General features: G+C 56.1%; 1 protein-coding gene across 1 annotated transcript in view; it reads right to left on the minus strand.

Annotated features, from left to right (window-relative positions):
• Positions 1–3032: 3032 nt before the first annotated feature.
• The window catches only part of klu (zinc finger protein klumpfuss), a 198076-nt gene continuing 181264 nt past the window's right edge, over positions 3033–19844 (minus strand). Inside the window, 2 exon segments of the mRNA XM_017904162.1 lie at positions 3033–3764; positions 3766–4635. Coding sequence (XP_017759651.1) covers positions 3033–3764; positions 3766–4635 — 1602 coding nt within the window.

A 19844-nucleotide genomic window follows, 5' to 3' on the forward strand; every position in this document is an offset into this window, starting at 1 on the left:
AAAAAAAAAAAAAAAAAAAAAAATTTAGGAAAAAATCGTTTTCTACGCAACCGATAAATAACGAGTCATTTTAAACGACAGTCTCCATCGACTTGCCCTGCACGTGTGTACATATATATACATATACGTATATACGATATGATGCGCGCGCGCGTTCATACGGATGAGCATCGCGCGTGTTTTGCAACGGGCGTGACTCGCGATATTCGTCACTGCCTGTTTTACCGTGACCACGAACGGGAGACACACTGGACAGCGGCCGAGTTATGGCAAGGAAGAAGGCGAACGGTCGAGGTTGAGCAAGGTTTGAAGTAGCTGATACCGCGTGTAGTCTCCGCTGAATCGTACGTGAACACTGTGTGTCGCCTAGCGCTTTTTCGACAGACCTTCGCTGCACCTGATGCTTCGCCTCGTCGCGGACCTGTCCAGCATTCCGATACGATTGCTAGAAACATCTTGGCGATCATGCCAAAGCACTGACCTCGTTTAATCGGGCTAACGCGCGAATCTGCTTCGAGGGATAAGTCGAAAACGTGGAACGAAATGTTCGAGATAACCGGTTCTCAAAAATTCGGACCGTAAATGCCACGATGCTTAACGCGCGAATCCGGAAAGAGCAATAATTTAATACCGAGAGTACGTGGAAGATAGAGTTCTCGAAAACTACGCGATAGTCGAAAAATATTTTGTTCCACATTTTCGATTTATCTTTGGACTCGAAATTTGGTACGAATACGGAAAATAAACGAGACTGTATCCGGTACGACGAAGCAATCATACGAATACGTGGTTTCTAGCCATCGTTCCAATGTGTACGGGCCTTTAAACGAGGCAGCGAAATTCTTCCGAATTTCGACGAAATATAACTCGAGCGTCTGTCGATAAAGCGTCGGGCAGTGAAGAACGTTTCTCCACAATTCGTCGAACTCGTGAGTATTTTCCGGGGGATCACCCGCGTGGTGAAGTCCCGAACGGTCGAAATCGGCTGGACCGACGCCGCGACGTTGCAGATGGCGCTTCGTCGCCGTACTTCGCGAGAGGGCGCGACGATCTGGAAGAGAAAACTGCCTGGAACGGAAGGAGTCTTCGACAGGTTCGATCATCGTGTCGAATTTTCCTTTCAAATATAACGCGTCGAGTGATTTCGAGGTGAGACAACTCGCGTCCTGCGCTCGATGTTCCTTTTCCTTCCCCTCTCTCTCTTTTTCTCTCAATCTCTCTCTATCTCTATCTCGGACCGTTTCGCGAAGTCTCTCTTCGACGGTGTATAAAAAAATATCTCTCTCTCTCTTTTTCTCTCTCTCATTTCGCGCACGCTGTTCCGCGGCATTCTCGCGCCGAACAGTTCACAATGAGAATGACATTGTTATTAATAATAATATTAATATTCATAATAATAATAAAACGCAATAATAATATTAATATTACCCACTAATTAACGTTACATCTAGACGCTTTTATTATGCTTTAAGTTTCTTTCTTTCTGCAGGTACGGTTACGTTCGTTCTCTTTTACTTTTTCGCATCGCGAGGAAAATCGTCGCGTCTCGCGGGTCCATCTGCGTTCACTTCCTCGTGCCTCCGTTGTTCGAGTCTCCTCGAACGCGTTCGGCTGCCTAGACGCCATTTCGGTTCCGCACTTGGCGGGCAAAACAAACGAATTCTCGATAAATATATAACACCGCGTTGTCGAGAGGAATTTCGCAACGCGAGATAATTAGAACACTCTTTTTCTCTCACTCTCTCTCTCTCTCTCTCTCTCTCTCCCGTTCAAAAATCCTCATAACAGCTAACGTTTACCGATCACGCGCTCGGTACCATTGTCCTTTCTCTCCTCTTCGACATCCAAACGCCCAATCGACGATCTCGTTCTCGAACAAACGAATCGGTTCTCAGGGAAAGACCGCCGCCGACGAATAAATATCGTTTCATCTTCGAACATCGAAACCACGACTAAGTAAAAGGAAAACAACCGCTCGCTACAAAGGCAACAACGTCGCCGACCATCTTTCCCTGCGCTCGACTCTACCGATATGTAACCGTGCGAACGCGGCTTAACGACACCGTGAAAATTTGGCACAAGTTTCTTCCTCTCTCTCCCTCTCCCTCTCTCTCCCCCTCTCTCTTTCTCTTTCTTCTCGGGGGGACAGGAACGTCGCGAGGAGATCGCGAGGAGATCGCGAAACGTTCGCTGTTCCCGATGATCGGTAGCGTCTCCATGTTGCGCGAGTCGAGCCTTCGCGCACCGTTTTCGTGAACCTTCGATGCGGACATGCGTAAACAGACACGCAAATTGCCGCGGGAATGCTTTCAGACTGTTTCCGTTTCACGTGCAAGAGTATCGATCGAGAAGGAGGATCGTTCAACGAAGACTCGATGCTCGAAGCGATCGTCCCGACGACGAAGGAATTGCTCGCTTGGAAAATAAAACAAAACGGATCGCGCTGACCCGTGAGAGTCCCTCGACTTCGTAATCCTGGAATAGTCCACGCGAACCGTGGTCGTCGCTGGGAGGATCCTCGAACAGCCACGTCCTCGACGAACAACGAACAACTGCGGAAGATGAACGTGGCACGAGTCGGTTTGGGAAAGCAACGGGGGAAGACGAAGGAATTGCGGTAATACTGTTGGGAGTCCCGGTGCGGAGACTCGCGTGAAATTTGAAGATCGACAGGAAGGGATTCCGATATGACGGTAACGAGAGCGCGTTTAACGTTAGGAAAATAGCAAAATTGCTGGATAACGAAAAATTCCCTTAACTCTAACTTGATCGTACGCCCTCGCCAATAGTCGAGCCAATTCCACCGAGGCGAATCGATCATGCCGCCTTCCATCGTTGCCCTTCGCGAGCCTCGTGTCCTGTCATCGCCGTCGTCGAGACCTTGCAACCTCGGTCCCGTAGCTGTTCGTCGAAGCTGGTCGTCCTCCTCCTCTTCCTCCTCCACCGCCTCCTCTACCACCATCTCCACCTCCTGCTCGAAATCCGCTCGGCATCGCGGCTGAGAAACGCGGCGGTCATCCACCTGGCCGTCGTCATTCGGCCTTGATCGTTGCCGACGGGAAGGCCATCTCCTGCGCAAACGTGGGGCTATCCTCGCCGGCAAGGAGGCCAGGTTCGCTCTTAGGCGTCTGTACGTCGGGAAATCTGGCGTGGGTCCTCAAATGCCTGGTGATCATGTCTCTGCGACAGGCGGCGTACGCGCACTGCGGACACTTGTACGGCTTCTCGCCCGTGTGCGTCCTCTGATGGGTGCTCAGGTGATCCGACCTGCTGAATACCTGGCCGCAAACCTTGCACGTGTACGGTTTGACGCCCGTGTGCAGTCTCATGTGTCTGGTGAGCATGTCCGACCTGGCGAAACTCCTCTTGCACACGTCGCACAGGTACGCCTTCGCGGACGCGTCCTGGGGACCCTGTCTGCGATGCCTCGAGGCCATGTGCTTGGCCAGTCGATCGTGCAGGCTGAACATTTGACCGCAGATCGGGCAAACGTACGCGACGTCCGCTCCCGGCGGCATCTCCTCGACCACGGGAGACACCTCGAGCTTGTATCTCACGGCGACGCTCTCCTTGGTCGTTGGCGACGCCACGTCGCCCTTTACCACTGGCACGCTTACCGAGCCCCTCGACACGATACCCGGCGGGAGCAACTGGAGGGCAGGCGGTCTACCGGAAACCGCCGCCGCAGCGGCCGCCGCGGACGCCATCAGGTTCTTCATCGAGAGGTCCAACGGCGACTCTTGAGGACTCGTGGTGTAGCTCTCAGAGCGGTGGCTTCTGGTCCCATCCCGGCACCACGTCCGAGTCCGAGTGACTGCGTCCTCTGAATATATCCGGCAGGTACTTGGTGTGCATGTAGTGCTCGAAGCTGTACGACGACAGGAATCCCGGCGTCAACGGCGGCAAAGTGAGCGGAGTGAGCGGGGTGAGCGGCGTGAGAGGAGTCAACGGGGAGGTCGGCGGTGGTTGCACCATCGGAGGGGTGGTGGACTGGGAACACTGAACGCAGGTGCATCCGGCGTAGTTGCTCGCCGAGGATCTCTGATGAGGCGGGTGGAGCTGATCGTAGAGGTGATTCGCGTTGTTTCTGTGATGATGCCTGTGCCGGTGACGATGATGATGCGAGTGATGGTGCGGATGATGAGAATGATGATTCTGTTGCTGATCCGAGCTGTTCGACTCGTTCGCGTTCCCCTCCTCCTCGGTAGGCGTCACGGGCTCCTCGCTCTTCAGCCTGAGGGGTAGCAGGCTGATGCCCAGCGGCGGATCCGTGGCCGATCTCGAGGACGACCTCGGCGAACCGAACACGTCCTCCTCCTCCGACGCGGGCCCGCTGCCCTCGAACCTCAACACCTCGCCCTCGGACGGCGAGCTACGGTGTTGCAGGATGTCCAACACTTGGTCCAGTCGTTTCCGTCTGCGGTAGTTCCGATGGTTTCGGTTCGCTGTCGCCGCCAGGGTGTTATTGTTGGTACAGGAGGGCGGTGGCGGCTTGGCCGGACCCGGGGGCGCGGCTGCAGCGTCCTCCACGGCGCTCTCGGCCATCGTCATCGAGGATGCGCGGCACCCGCCGCCTGGGCCCTTTATGCCGCCTACTACACCCTCGGCTACCACCGTACTGCCTCCCACCTCGTCCTGAAACAACCAAACCACGCCACTCTTATTTCTCTTGCCTTCCCTGTAATCTCGGATATTGTTAAATTACAGCCTCCGCGGCGCGCTCATTTCCGATTGCTTATGAGATCGCTCGACGCGCGTAATTTCATGAATCATCCTTTTAGTGCCGGACGCGCATGCGGATCTCCGGCATGCACGCGCTACGCTTACGCGACCTTATCTCGCTGTTATCCGCTCTACGAATTCGCCATTACGAGCCGCTCAAAGGGATCCGCGTCGTCATTAGAGACGACGAGGTGGAGGTGGAGGAGGAGGAGAGAGAGCGTCGGGTCCCGTCTTCTGCTTACCGAATCCGCGCAACGAAGCAGAGGCGCGACGAGGAAACAGGAGGATAGCGGAGTGTCTTTCGATCGGCTGGCAGGATATCGATCCACGCAACTGGAGATCGGTCGCGGAGGCGTCCACCGTCCACGGAGATCGGCGTCGCGGTCGTAGTAAATCACTATGAACGCGTTCGCGCGTTTTTTCCGTCGAGACGGTGCGGGTCGACCGTCTGTCATCGAGCCCGGCGTAGCCATTGAATAAAAGGTGCGACGATCGCGCGATCGATCTCGCTCCGGTCGAATCGAGCCGAGTCGATCCGTCGATTTCGAGTCTATCCGTTTAAAATCCCACGAGTGTTTACCGATGGTAGGGGCCGCGTCGGAGCAACGATACGGTGAATCGATCCTCGCGATCGGCGAACACCGGTCGTCGTCGTCGTCGCCGCCTCGTCCTCCGCGAGGGAGCAAAAATTTCGCCGTCCGTTTATTTTAATGGAACGCGGTGCACGGACCACACGGCTCGTCTTGTTCGACGCGACAACGGCACTTTGTCATAAAACCACGTGCAAGCGGAGAGGTGTATCCGGCGGACTATTTGAAATTTAAATGGCGCGCGAGAGAAGCAGGCACGGCGAGCGCATGAATCAACGTGTACAAACGACGAATCGAGCTAAACCCCCCGTTTTTCGGTGTAGGCGACTTTCCGTCCCGGCCCCGAGAAGTTGCAGGGCCCGTCGTGGGGACGCCATAAAACTTGCAATATCGCCTGCCGCGCGTCCACCGCGCTGCCCCCTCCGCGGCCAAGATAATTGATCGCCGGGGATTACCGTGATCGCGACATCCGCGATTGTTTATCGGCAACGCGTACGCGAAATTAGGGAACCGCGGGTATGCGGGAATAACGCGAAAATTAAATTTACGCAACAGGAACGCGATAAATCGCCGGAGAAACCCACCGTCTTCCTTACGAAATCGCGTCTCGTACAAAACCGATATTTACAACCGCGTTTCTCTCGTTGGAGGAACAGGGTAATCTCTTCTCGCGTCGACGAATAAAGCGAGCCGCCGTTTCTTCTACCGTATTTTCCCTCACTTTGTCACGACAGGCTAGCACGGGAGTTTGCTCGATCACTCGACGCATCGCGGATCGAATTCCTTGCCACGATGGAAAACGAAAGAAAACTCTGTGCCGGGTTTTTCATCCCGAGCGCTCGCTGCGCCGAGTGAAACGCACGCGCGAGCCGCGTCGATTATCTAAATTACCCGCGGTAAATTAGACGGGGACGTGGATCGTTTAAATTTTCGATCGCGATTTATTGCCGCGATTATGCGTAAAATATATACCCGGTGAGCAGCCGAGCGGTCTCGCGCCGATGAAACGTGCCGCCATTTTACGACGAGGCGAGCAAGGGGGGGTCCGCGAGGCTCCCCGCGACGCGCCACCGGGGAACGTCGATTTTCCAGCAATTAGTCGCGTCCACGAGAATAGAAATTCGCGTTCCCGGAAGACGAATCCGCGACACACGTGTCCCGGCTAGGAGGGACTTTCTTCCACCGGCTTCGCGAGCCTGTCGCATTCCCGCGCGTACGCGCGCAGTTTACCGCTCTTTCCATCCGATTCGATTCGATTCCCCGTGTTCCTCTCGCCGGCGCGCGCGGATCCTTTCATGGAGAGGCGGCCGAACGCCTTGACGCGGTATCAAAGCGCGGAAAGTGCTCGCTCCGCGGAAACTTCGCGGCAACGCGCGCGCTGAATTACGCGAAGGTACGCGCCGCACCGCTTGCGACACGCAGCAGAACGGCCTTCGACTTTACGCCTCCGCCGGGAGTTCGTGAAATTGCCTCGGGCGGGGGGCCAGGGGATGCCTGCCTGATGGCTGACGCACGAAGATCGGATGATTCGAAGAACGCGAGCGCGAACTCGCGCGTGGAGGTGTGGTGAAAGGTATTGGGGGGAGGACTGCGAGATCCGTTCCAGAGAGCGGAATATTTTTGAAAAATCGGGAAAAGCTAAAAAAAAAATGGGAATGCGGTAGAAAATAAATTACGTGTTGGAAACCGTGGGAAAAAACCGGTGGAATCTGGAAGAATTCCGAAGGAATAACTCGTTTCGGGTACGCCTGTATCTTAATTACCGATCTATAACGATCTACGAGATATCTAGTAGTCCCTGTTTATCTCTCAACGGGATCGTGAATCCCGTTGAAAAATTACATTCGCAATTATTTCTGAAACCGGTGTCAATGGATGTTCGACGCCACGGGGCCCTAGTCGGAGGAGACGAACCGAGCTATAACGATCGGCGAGAGGGCTTCCGAGCGAAGCAAGTTCGTAACGCGTGGTCTAGATGGTGGATAGGGTGGGTATCGTTGGAGCACAGGGTGCCATTGGTCAGACGTTAGGCCAGACGGACGCCGCCATAACCCCTATCGTGGCGATCTCGCTTGGCGCACAGGGGCGGCCGTGGATGGACCGGGATTTTCCGTGGCGCGGAAAGATATCGGCGTTCGCCGCGATATTCGTATCGGGCATCGAGAGATCGACTGTCGGATAGCGAGTCTCACGGCGGTCCGTTGGGCGTCCCTGTTCATCCCAGCGCGATGATCGTCCGCTGGTTTCCCTCGTTCCTCCCTTTTCCCTTCGCCTCGTGGCAGGCCGGCACGGTCGGTAGAATCTCGCTGAGAGAAAGGGCCCCGATGATCGGTCGTAAAACGTAAAGGGGACTCGTAAACGGAGTGAAAAGATGTCAGAACGTAAAAGCCGAGAACAGGTCCCCGACGAGGAGGTGTGGGCGTGCGTGGCTGCCATCCTCTTCCCCTTTTCGTTTCTTCGTCTTCTATTTCTTCCCATTTCTCTCTTTGCTCATCCTCCACCACCACCTTCGTTTCTTCTTCTTCTTCTTTTTCTTCTTTTCTCCGTGTTCCTTCTGCCTGCAATCCCCCTGGCAGGACAACACCGAGCAGTTGCTCCGCGTCGGACGATTATTCCGCTCGCAGAGTCCGCCGGCGAAGGCTCGAGGAGAGATCGACGCGCACGAAACCGTCGGACTTTGGTGAAACTAGACTCGCGCCTCGCTCGCGATCTCCCTTTCTCTAGATCTCACGGGGAGAGACCCTGTCTCCGACAGGCACCGTCGAAGGGCATTTAGGAAAGCTTAATGGTCCGCCGGTTGCGTTTTCAGGCTGATCCGGCCGGACGGACACACGCGGCCGCGTCGGCGTTCGAAGAAATCAGCGACGGGCGTCGCTTTGCGTCACCCATTGCGCAATCCGATTACCGTGTTACGTTAGAGAGGAGAAACTTAATCGTCTCGTTAGATTCCACCGCGTCGCGGGTACCCGACTCGTCCGGCGTCCTCGTGTCTCTTTTTCGAAAAAGGGAAAAATCGTCGCGCGGACTCTCGGCGTTCTCGTGGAACGCGAGGAATCGGGCCGAGAGGGAAAGGGGCCGGCGGGTGGAAGGGAAATTCGGCGAGGCGGATTCCTCGGGGACCGATTTTGACCGGAGTCGGTAAGCCGCGACGCGGCTGCGGCAGGAGAATTTGCAGGAGGGCCGGGAGAAGATCATCGGTGAAGAATTCCAGCAGGAACCCTCGGGGAGGCACCTGTAACCGCGGCTCGACGGGAGAAACAGAACAGGTTGAGACATGGGCGTGGGTGGAGCGCTTGATCTTTCTCTCCCGCTCGATCTGTCCATATACCGGGTGCTCCGCTGGTCAAGCGATGGCTACGACCTGCTCGCGAGTACGCTCCGTAAAATCGTTTACTCCTACACCCGTTTCTCTCCGCTCCCTGCGCGATATCGCGATCGTGCCTTCGAAATAACGCGGCAACGGTGGACGAGGATCGAACGAAACGGGAATCAAAGAAACTCGCGGTACCCGCATCGCGCGCCGATCTTCCCACGTCGCAAAGCGAACCCTCTTTCTCGCGGGGCTCGTTAACTGGGAACAGCTGTACATCGTCCTTCCATCCACGAGCACCCTCATCGGAGCTGGCAAGAGGGTGCGACGCGTGGACGTGGCAATCGCGACTATCGGTCAAAGACGATCTCCCACATCAGCTGCCACGGCGTGGTTTCCGGCGGATCGTTAGCGGCGTGGTTCGTTAAAGGCGAACGCGAGCGGTTCGAGGCCATCGCTAGGATCGTCCATCCACCGTTCCTCCTTCGGAAGGAAAAGCGGTGGGACTCCGGCAAACTGCTACCAAAAAACCAGACGGGCTACCGAAGAGAAGCCGATCGTTGGTATCTACATAGGCAACGGTTATAGAAACGGTGGACGCGCGCGGATCGCGCGGAGAGCCGCGTGAAAGAATGGCGCGGACTCGCGGCCGGTGAGCCGGGTGTCCGGGGCTGGCTGGAACACGCGTTCAATCTCGCTCTCGTTTCCAGGCTATCGATCGTCCGACTTCAGCTGTTCGTCCTCCGAGACGTCAAAGGGGGTTCCACTGCTCTATTTTCCGCCGCGAGAACGACGCCCACGGACGACGCTGCACCGCAGGCGGGAAGAGAAAGTGCAGCACGCGGAAGGGAGAAAAATCTATATGGAAGCAACAGGATCCGCTCTTTGATCGTGTTCTGCGCGCGTTTCCTCCGCTTCTACCACCTCCTACGTCTCCTGCTCGCTCTTCCTTCGCGCGATCGTGTGACGGACCGAGAGGGACACGGCGAGGGAGAGAGGGAGAGAGAGAGAGGAAGAGCAGAGGCAACGGCAGCAGCGTCGTCTCGAACGCGAGAGTCGGTGTCGTGCGACAGATTTTATCGTTGCTGGAAAATTACGGGTTATCGGCGTGGTGATTAATGACCCCCCTTCGGATATCGGACGGTAATTAAACGCGTGGTAATTTGTGCGCCGCGAAAGGGAACGCGCGCCGCTCGGTTGACAGGCCAACTAGGGTTGATTTAAGGAGCTATACGAACCTATCTCCTTTCCCTCCGTACGCGTACACGCGCGGGCACATGCACACCTACCAACCCAGAGACGAACACGAAGGGAGCCAGCCCGCGGTCTACCTCCCGGTTTTCCTACCTTCCTGTGCGCGTCCTACGACACGCCAGGACGTTTGATCGGCACCGAGGGGTTGCGCGTCCAGGCGTCCTCCCTCCTTCGTCCTCCGCTCCAGCGGTTCGATCGTTAGCCATTCGAAAACCCTGTCGCGAGGTCGCGACAAGTACTTTCGTCGCTTTTTAACCACCGCCGGACGATAAATAACGTCCGGCTCGTCGCCGTTCCGCGGAGATGCAAAAACCGACTATCATACTTAACGTCGCCTCGGAATGGTTGTACGCGTTTTATAAGACCCGCGGATCGCCCGCTCCCACAGCCCCCTTTCGCCGTGGGATACCCCCTTCTTTTCCAACGGGTCGATTCTTCGTCGACGATCTCTCGATCGGTTCTCGAGTTCGGAGGAAGAAATTCGAGGGATCTTCTCGATCCGGTGTTGGATCCAGTGGAGCTTGCGCGCGCACGCGAGCACGACGATACGATTAGTCCGATGCGCGTTCCGGTTCGACTTTATGCGCAGCGACAACGCGACGACGTCGTCACGGTGCACAGCGGTTATTAATTATCCACTGTCCACGCTTTGATCGCTTAGATAGCGAAATTAATTTATTCGCCCTGTAGCGACAATCGGCTCGCCGGGGAAAGAGCAATTATCGACGCCAACGATCTCGCTTCTCGCCTCGTTAACCCTTTCGCTGTGTCAGAGTGAAATGGAAGGGGACACCGTTCGCGTTTGATAAAGTGGATCGACGGTGTACTCGCCTTCGCAGCTCGTGGGTGCCTTCGCGTTTCCTTCCAGAGATCCTCGATCGACCCAGACCGAAATTCCCTGGGTAACTCGAGATTGCGATTCTTCCGTTGGAACTCGAGGAGACGCAACGGTTTCCAGAGATTTCCGAAAGATCCCCGGTCTGCCCGCGCGGTAGCCACGATCGCGAGTCGCGGTACAGCACCGATCCGCTTTTACGATCTAGTTAGCGCGATCCGTCGATCCGATTGGCGTGTAATCGATTGGCCGGTGCCGTTCTAAAGGGACGCTGGGAATTCGCTGAATCACCGCGTTCATCGGGACGACTCGTCGATGATAACGGCCGATGCCCTTCGCCTCTGCTCGTTGACGCTCCCAACCGCTAGCCGACGTTATCCGACGCTTAATAAGACGTCAATTCTCCTCTGCTCGCTTTAACGACGCGACAACTTCTCGTCGCTCTCGATTTCTTTCGCTACAGCCTCCGCGCTTCGCTCCTTCCTCGCCCTTGGCCCTCGACCGCTCGCTTCCATCCGCGCTGCGAGATCCATCGTCGTCGGATGGGGAATTTTTCTCGATCGAAAAGAGAGTTTTACGTCGACGAGATGAAAAGTAAAGAGGATCGTTGGAACGCGTGAAAGGGTACCCTCCGATGGCACAGTGGCCATCGTCGTTGTAAGCCGAGGAAAAGGGCGGCGGTAAAGAACAATGTTTACGATCCTTTCATCCCCTCGGATCGTTCGTCGCTTTCCCCGCGCGCGTTCCGCCATTTTGCATCGGCTCTAAAATATTACGAAGAACCGCGACATTTTTCGCCGCCTTTTAAGACGCTCCTTTGTACCCCGTCCGACTGGTGTTTTCCCCGGGGACGGGGGATAAAACGAAAAATCCTGCGATCTAATTTGAAAAACGAAGAGAAAGGAAGAAAAAAGGGAAGGAAGAAGAAGGAAAAACGAGCGAACCGATCTGCGCGATAAACGAGCGCGCGGCGCAATTTCTAATACCATTAAAACCAGCCTGAACCCGCGTTCCGCGAATATATCATTCCGACGCATTATACAAAACAATTTTCCCGCAATCTCGAAAGCGGCTCGCGTTTCCCGGCAACGGGCGCCGCTCGATCACGCGCCCGGATCGATCCATTTACCAGCGCGACTGTTATTAACTTATCTCCATTTCCGCCACTCGTTTTCTTCCCCCCTCGCGTACGCCCGGGACTACTCTCGGCGTTGGCCGGAGCGCGTGCGATTCAACGGCGTCTCGCGCGTTAAATATTTAACGCGTCGTTTCGTTTCGCCGCCATGCAAGATAGACGAGCCTCCGTAACGCGTTCTTATTTAAATGCCGGCACGCTGAAGCGCAGCGACGGGGAGGAAAAGAAGACGCGGCCGCGCTAGCGCGCGCGCGCGCGACGCCGAGTCGCAGACGCGGCGCCATTGAAACAGACCGAGGCGCTCCCGAAGCGATCGTTATCGACCGTAGGAATCCCCACGGCGATCGTTACGGGATCCACGGATTGACATCCACCGTGGATCCGGAGGCCTCTGGCAATTAAACCCTCGCCGATTTTCCCCACCACTCTCTTTTACGCCTCGCACCTTTGCGCCCCCTCCACGACGAGGGAACGTTTCTACGACGGTGATGGCGAGGACGAAGAGGACGAAGAGGACGAAGAGGACGACGAGGACGACCGCGACGGCTGGTCGTCGCACGGCCAGCCGTGAAACCGCCGCTGGATCATTAGCGATCCGCCACTCGAGCGGGAATCTAAAAAGGAACCGGCGAGAGGCGGCAGCTGAGGGCCCACGCCTGCCAAGTCCTTCGACCACGAACCGAGTCACCTGTACCGGCTGTACGGGAACGTCTCATGCGGGTGGATTCCAGGTCTTCAGGCTCGAACGAAGCCTCGGAATGCGTTCTCCGGCCCGGGATTCTCGGTCATCCCTGCACATCGCCGCGCGCGATGGGAATGGTATCGGTTCCCGCTGCTGTCTCGGCGTGATGGGATTTTAATTTACTATTCCTCTTTCATTACTTCTCGTCTTCCCTCGCGCGCTTTCCCTTTTTCCCCCGCCGCGAGAATGGTATTATCGAGAGGATCTCGTGGATGTAATTTACCATCGCGCGGTGTTATTAGTTAACGTACGGTCCCGAGTAATTTTCGATTATGCGAAATTGGCAGACCGATCGATAGTCCGCGGATTAATCTCGCGGTGGATAAGTTTCCGAAGAATTTTTCTCGATGCCGTTTTGTCGCGCCGATAGATCGATTTGCGAAAGATCGTGGATGGGAATGGACGAATGCTCGGCCGTGGGGAATATCGAAAAGCCGGGGAAAATTCGATTCGCGGGATGGAAGGTTGGTCGGAACGTGGAAGAAAACGAAAACGAACGCTGCGCGGAGGCAAGAAGCATCTCCTTCCTTAACTGGACGTGGCCAGCGTGGCTCGCTGGTCGCAAACAAATAGCCGGTTCGTTTAACATTTGCTCCTGCTTGCCTATTTGCTCTCGATTCTTTGCGTCACGCCAGGCTAGGGGCATTCCACGAACTAATAACATTGACCGCGTAACAAGCAGCGTCGTTTGCAAGCGTTTACTTCGAGCAACGACGTTTGATAATGCGACCACGCTCGTAAAATCCTCTCCGCGCGCAGATAACGCCGGCTGTAATAACTGGAACGCCGAGGCCCAGCTCTCTCTGTCTCCGTTGCACTGGTCAGGCCCCGCCATGGAAATTCCTGGGTCCCGGACACTCGGCGCGAAAACCTCGTCCTTTATCGAGATCGCTGGAAAATCCTGCACCGCCACGAGCAACATCTCGTGGAAAACTATCTTGAAATTCACCCGTCTCCAAATTCCGATTTTCCAATTCGAGCGAAAAACTTTATTTCGGAGCATTTAATTTCACTTTTCGTCTCTCTCGAAAGAAGGAATAGGGACGCGTCATTCTCGAGCAAAGACTCCGATTTAAATTTTTATTCGGAGAAAATAGTAGGTATTCTTATGGAATTTTTCATACCCGATAATCGTACCGTGACCAAACTCTTGCCACCCTTTTCCTGCTCTCATTACCGCGAATCGTGAACTCGCGTGATCCGGAACACGCGAGACGATAAGTCACGGAAGGGAAGGGCCAAAATTCTGTGCCGGGGAAAAGGCGACGCGGCACCTTGGCGAGGCGATCATTTTTCATGGGGACACGTCCGAAAGCGTTTGCCAGAATGCGGCGTACGCGAGGACTCGTTGCGCAAAGCTGTCTACGAGCCGCATTGGAAGAGTCATGGCACCGCAGTGCAGCAGGACTGCAGACTCACGGAACACGGATGCACACCGGCTGCTCGTAACACGTCGACTCGAGCCGTTGCGCGAGTGCACGGCCACCGGAGAATCGGCGGAAATTCGAGAAAAATCAGGTGAAAGCTACGAGATCTCGATCGTCGCGGGAGAATCGATCGAGAAAATCAGCCCGCGGCTACGTTGGAGCGAGTAACCCGCGAGTTCCACTCGTCTGGACGGAAGAGTATCCGCGAATTATTCGACTTGACCTCGACCTAGCGATTCCTCTGTCGGATCGACTCGGGAATGCACGGGTCCAAGGGACGTCTGCGACTCCTTCTCGCCGCGTGGTTTATTCATGAGCCTATGAGCCGCGAGAAGCGTAATTACCGGTTAATTCGCGGCTTTAATTCGAGACGCGTGGGCGATTCCTCGAGCCAGGCCGCTTTGCACGCGACGTCTTCTTTTTCCCGGAACGCGCGTCTCCTCGCACCTCGAGCTCTGCATCGCAGAGGAGAGAGATCCTTTGGATCGAGCACACGGTGGAGGAGATCGGGCGAGTCCGGGTCGGGCGCAAGAAACGCGAGAAAGTACACGGAGCCCGGTGGAAAAATCGTTAATAACGGCGGAGAGAGAGAGAGAGAGAGAGAGAAGAAAGGCGGTAAACTTAAGGGAGGAAAAAGTAACGCGGCACGGTCAACTATTTAGTTACTGCACCGTTAGACAACGTCGTTTATTATCCGCGCTGTCCCCCTCCCGCCCGCTCCAAGCTTCCTTGTCTCCGCGCGCAATTTCCCCCGGCCGTTACCGATAAACGACTGATTTAAGCTAATTCCAGCGAGACATTAGGCTAATAACTTACCCGCGACGTATCCGCGATCAGTCGCGCAAGACAGAAACCGTTGCTAGTAAATTGGGATAATAACGGCCGCGAGGGAGAGAAACGACGGGGAAAGTGAAACGCTGCGCGCAGGGGGACGGAAGAGCTTGGAGTTTGCGGAGAATAACCAGAAACTGGCGATTTTTATTTCCCATCGATGGAGGACAGCGGCAAGGCCCCTCGAGTAACGCGTACGCCGGGTATAAACGGTTTTTACGATCGTTAGAGCATAAACGCGGGTACGAGGAACCCCGCGGAAGCGCTTACGAGTGCATCAAGAGCGCGCGAGTATTCCGTTGGCAGCGGCGTTTCGACGAAAGTGGCACTTCAAAGTACCTGCCTTCGGGACCCTCGGGGTTAAGCGTGGTCGCGGACAATCGGGCAACTCGGGCTCCACCTTTAATAGCGACGGATCTGCCCGAGCCCCTGCGGAACTCGCGGTTCGAGAAGGATAACCGGCGAGGAGAAAACGGCGCGAAGTATACTTTACGCGGCTCTCGTTTTGAGTTACGACCGCGTTTAGTGTCCGCGATAATTCTCGCTTTGGACTAATTAGCCGTTTAAACGTGACGCGCTTGAAAGCAACTTCACGGCGGTACCGACAAATCCGTTTCACTCTGGCAAGCCCGGAACGGATATACGACACACGCGGTACTCGTATTTTTCGACAGGCCCTGACGCAACCGAGGGAACACACGGCCGAGAGTACAAAGGCGAGAGGCGATCGAGTGGTTGAAAGCGAGCGCGATCTCCCGAAGCGGATCAACGCGGGAAAAGGAAAGAGGAGAGAGAGGGAGAGAGAGAAAGGGAAGAAAATAAAACGAAGGGGGCGGCTAGAAAAGGGCAGAGGCGAATAAAAACGTTCATAAGAGGAAACAACGCGACGCGAGAGAGGAGAAAAGAGGAGAGAAAAAATAGCGAGCGTCAAAAGGGAACGAAAAAGGCAGGCGAGAGAGAGAGAGAGAGAGAGAGAGGGACGGAGAGAGATCCGTGGCTCGGATAGGGCAAACGCTGACCGGTGCAGGGCCCGGCTGCGCGCCTTAATAGAAACACCCACGCCCTCATTATGCGGATATCGTAAACATTCCCCTCATACGCGGTGCACGCCGTTCTCCCCGTATGCAAATCCTCTCCCTCGCCCTCTCTGTTTCCCTGTTTCCCTCGCAGCGGTGGAGCAGTTTGCACGCCATCGCGTAAAGCAGTCCGGTAGTATCGGTAGTCGTTGGCCTGGCATAGAACGCGGCCAACAGCCGACCGACCGCCATCGACCGAGGGGCCTTTGCCACTTTAGCCGGCCGTGGTCCTTCCTTTGATGTCGGCCCCCGCGCTTAACGAGGCGAGCGCCACCTAGGCCTGGGCCGCGACGCGGGCGACATCTAGGCACTCCGCGAATATAATCGGCCCGGGCTATGATCCGCGAAACGAGCCGCGTCGCTCGGACCTAACCAGAAGGGTCGCGGCGCGCTCCTCTCCGAGACGGATGAATTACGAGCCGCTGGATACCCGGGGACCGATTAGAGCGCAGATTTATAGGTTTTCTGCCGCGCGACTCGCCGCTGTATATAAACCACCGTGGCGGGCGTGAAGCGGGCGAGAAGCGGGCGAGAAGCGAGCACCGCGGCGCGGTTCAAGGGGATAGGACGGAGGAAAGGCGAGGCAGATCGATGGTAATTTATGCGAATTCTTCCATCGACGCGAATTCCGCCAGATCGGTCAATGGGGCTACGCGGCTAAGGCATCGGGGAACACGCGACTTCGATTCTCCCGCTTCGAGCTCGGCGGACAGTCACGCGTGAAATTTGGTTTAACGACGGAGTAACAGGTAGCGCGATTAGCATCAGGCTACAAATGGGAAAATGCCGCGTAATCGGTGTCGCGACGCTGCTTACGTAAACCGCGGCTATTTGTTATCGACGAACAGGCGAGAACAAACAACGTCGGCGAGCCGGCTCGTTACCCGAGCCGCTTAATCAAAATCATACGCGTCGCGATCGACCAACGCGGCAGAGACTACTCTACGTGCCCCGCCGTCCGAATCCGGTACCCCGCGGGGCTTAATTGTCCGCGTTGCAGCGGCCTCGTCTAATCTCGTTCGTCTAATAACCATAGCGCGGACCCGCCGTGGTCTAGCAACCCATTACGCGTTCTTCGGCGTCGCGCCGGTGAAATATTAACCGGTGCAGGGCCCGGCTGCGCGCCTTAATAGAAACACCCACGCCCTCATTATGCGGATATCGTAAACATTCCCCTCATACGCGGTGCACGCCGTTCTCCCCGTATGCAAATCCTCTCCCTCGCCCTCTCTGTTTCCCTGTTTCCCTCGCAGCGGTGGAGCAGTTTGCACGCCATCGCGTAAAGCAGTCCGGTAGTATCGGTAGTCGTTGGCCTGGCATAGAACGCGGCCAACAGCCGACCGACCGCCATCGACCGAGGGGCCTTTGCCACTTTAGCCGGCCGTGGTCCTTCCTTTGATGTCGGCCCCCGCGCTTAACGAGGCGAGCGCCACCTAGGCCTGGGCCGCGACGCGGGCGACATCTAGGCACTCCGCGAATATAATCGGCCCGGGCTATGATCCGCGAAACGAGCCGCGTCGCTCGGACCTAACCAGAAGGGTCGCGGCGCGCTCCTCTCCGAGACGGATGAATTACGAGCCGCTGGATACCCGGGGACCGATTAGAGCGCAGATTTATAGGTTTTCTGCCGCGCGACTCGCCGCTGTATATAAACCACCGTGGCGGGCGTGAAGCGGGCGAGAAGCGGGCGAGAAGCGAGCACCGCGGCGCGGTTCAAGGGGATAGGACGGAGGAAAGGCGAGGCAGATCGATGGTAATTTATGCGAATTCTTCCATCGACGCGAATTCCGCCAGATCGGTCAATGGGGCTACGCGGCTAAGGCATCGGGGAACACGCGACTTCGATTCTCCCGCTTCGAGCTCGGCGGACAGTCACGCGTGAAATTTGGTTTAACGACGGAGTAACAGGTAGCGCGATTAGCATCAGGCTACAAATGGGAAAATGCCGCGTAATCGGTGTCGCGACGCTGCTTACGTAAACCGCGGCTATTTGTTATCGACGAACAGGCGAGAACAAACAACGTCGGCGAGCCGGCTCGTTACCCGAGCCGCTTAATCAAAATCATACGCGTCGCGATCGACCAACGCGGCAGAGACTACTCTACGTGCCCCGCCGTCCGAATCCGGTACCCCGCGGGGCTTAATTGTCCGCGTTGCAGCGGCCTCGTCTAATCTCGTTCGTCTAATAACCATAGCGCGGACCCGCCGTGGTCTAGCAACCCATTACGCGTTCTTCGGCGTCGCGCCGGTGAAATATTCCGGCGCCGAATCGTCGCGATCGGTCGCGAGACGACACCCCGTTTCTCTTCTCGCGATGACAGACGGGGACAGCGCGTAGAGCTCCGCTCTGGAGATGGAAAATGAAGGAAACGTAACATGGAGGAAGCGAAGGAGGAGGAAGAAAACGAGGAAGTGGAAGAGACGGAGCGAGAAGGAAGATAGCAGGAAGATGGGTGAAGATGGAACGAGAATGGGAGAAGGAGCTGGGTAATAAGCCGGCGGAGGATGATGAGTGGCCGGTGCAAATTAGCCAACGCGTAAAGTAACCACCCCCGTGTGGACGGCGGTGAAGGACGATGAGAAAGGCGAGGGCGAGGGCGAGGGACGAGCGATATTGCACGGGGCACCGTTCCCCGGCTGGGAGTAAAAAAGGGCCAGCTCGTGAGTAGGACTTGGGAGGCTTAATGAACGTCGCGTGCCGCGCGCCAGATCTATCTTTCGCGGCTGCGGGGCAACGTTAAAAGCTGGGAGTTCGTTGCGGCTGAATTAACTATTAATTTTCGAGCGTGTTCGGTTGCCGGGTTTTGCGGTCTACTCGCGCGGGAATTGCTTTCGAGAATACGGCCACGGTTCTTTCCGTTCCTCTCCTTCTCTCTTTCTCTCTCTCTCTCTCTCTCTCTCTCTCTCTCTCTCTCTGTCCAGGGCGTAAAAGGAATTCAGAGTCGGCCGAGAGGACGTGGCATTAAGTTTAATTAGATCGGACCTACTTTTATCGGTGTCCGTTTTGCCTCGCTCGGCTCCTTTGCGGCTCAACCTTGCCCGTTTCCGTGTTTGCGTTTCGCGCGCACGCGAAACGGCGGAATCGCGGCGATCGCGGTGGTCGGTAAGGCGAATCAAGGACAGGCCGGGCGCAAAATGGCGCGGCGAGCGCCATGAAAAACGGCGCGATCGCGATCGCCGATCCTCGCGATGTTAAACGAGAAACGGCGGGAACCACGAGCACGGCAGAGTCAAGTGCACGCACGACTCGGCGGAAAATGGAAATTTCCAATTAGAGGCGGTTCTAACGGGGCCGATTAATTAGCGCGTCGGAACCACCGATCTCGCCCTTTTTAATCCACCTCGGACTTTGATCGTTCCTCTTTTTTCTCTCTCTCTTTTTCCTCTCGTCCGTGCTGAGAAAAGTATCGGTAACGAAACCGTGCCCGGAATAGAAACTAAATAACCACGACTACGAAATTGCTCGTTTCCCCGGCCTCTGGAATTCGACTGAAACCGTTCCCGATACGGATCTGCTTATTTTTCAAACCTCCCGGTCCCCGGTCCCCAGTCCCCGGTCCGCGATCCCTGGGCCCCGCCGTCCCCGCCGTTCCCGCCGTCGGGGAAAACACGCGTTTCGCTCGGCCGCGACATTTCTTCCTCCCCCTTCCTCCTCGTCGATTTATTTACCAGCAAGTATCGTCCTCGAATAAATACGGATTTAATCGCCGCGTCCGACACGCCCGGAGATCGCGGTCTCGATTTTCCATCGCGGAATCCCGCGATTATTACGCGTCATCGCGAATACCGAGGCCACGCGTTACACGCGCAGGAATTTCTGGTAACGCAATCGTCCTCTTGTCGCGATTTTCGTCGCACGCGTTGCACCGATGCCCACACAACGGCACGCACGTCGCTCGATCCTCGTTATCGTCGCATTCCT

This window comes from Eufriesea mexicana, unplaced genomic scaffold, assembly GCF_001483705.2.
Source record: "Eufriesea mexicana isolate 0111107269 unplaced genomic scaffold, ASM148370v2 scaffold2818, whole genome shotgun sequence".
NCBI lineage: Eukaryota > Metazoa > Arthropoda > Insecta > Hymenoptera > Apidae > Eufriesea > Eufriesea mexicana.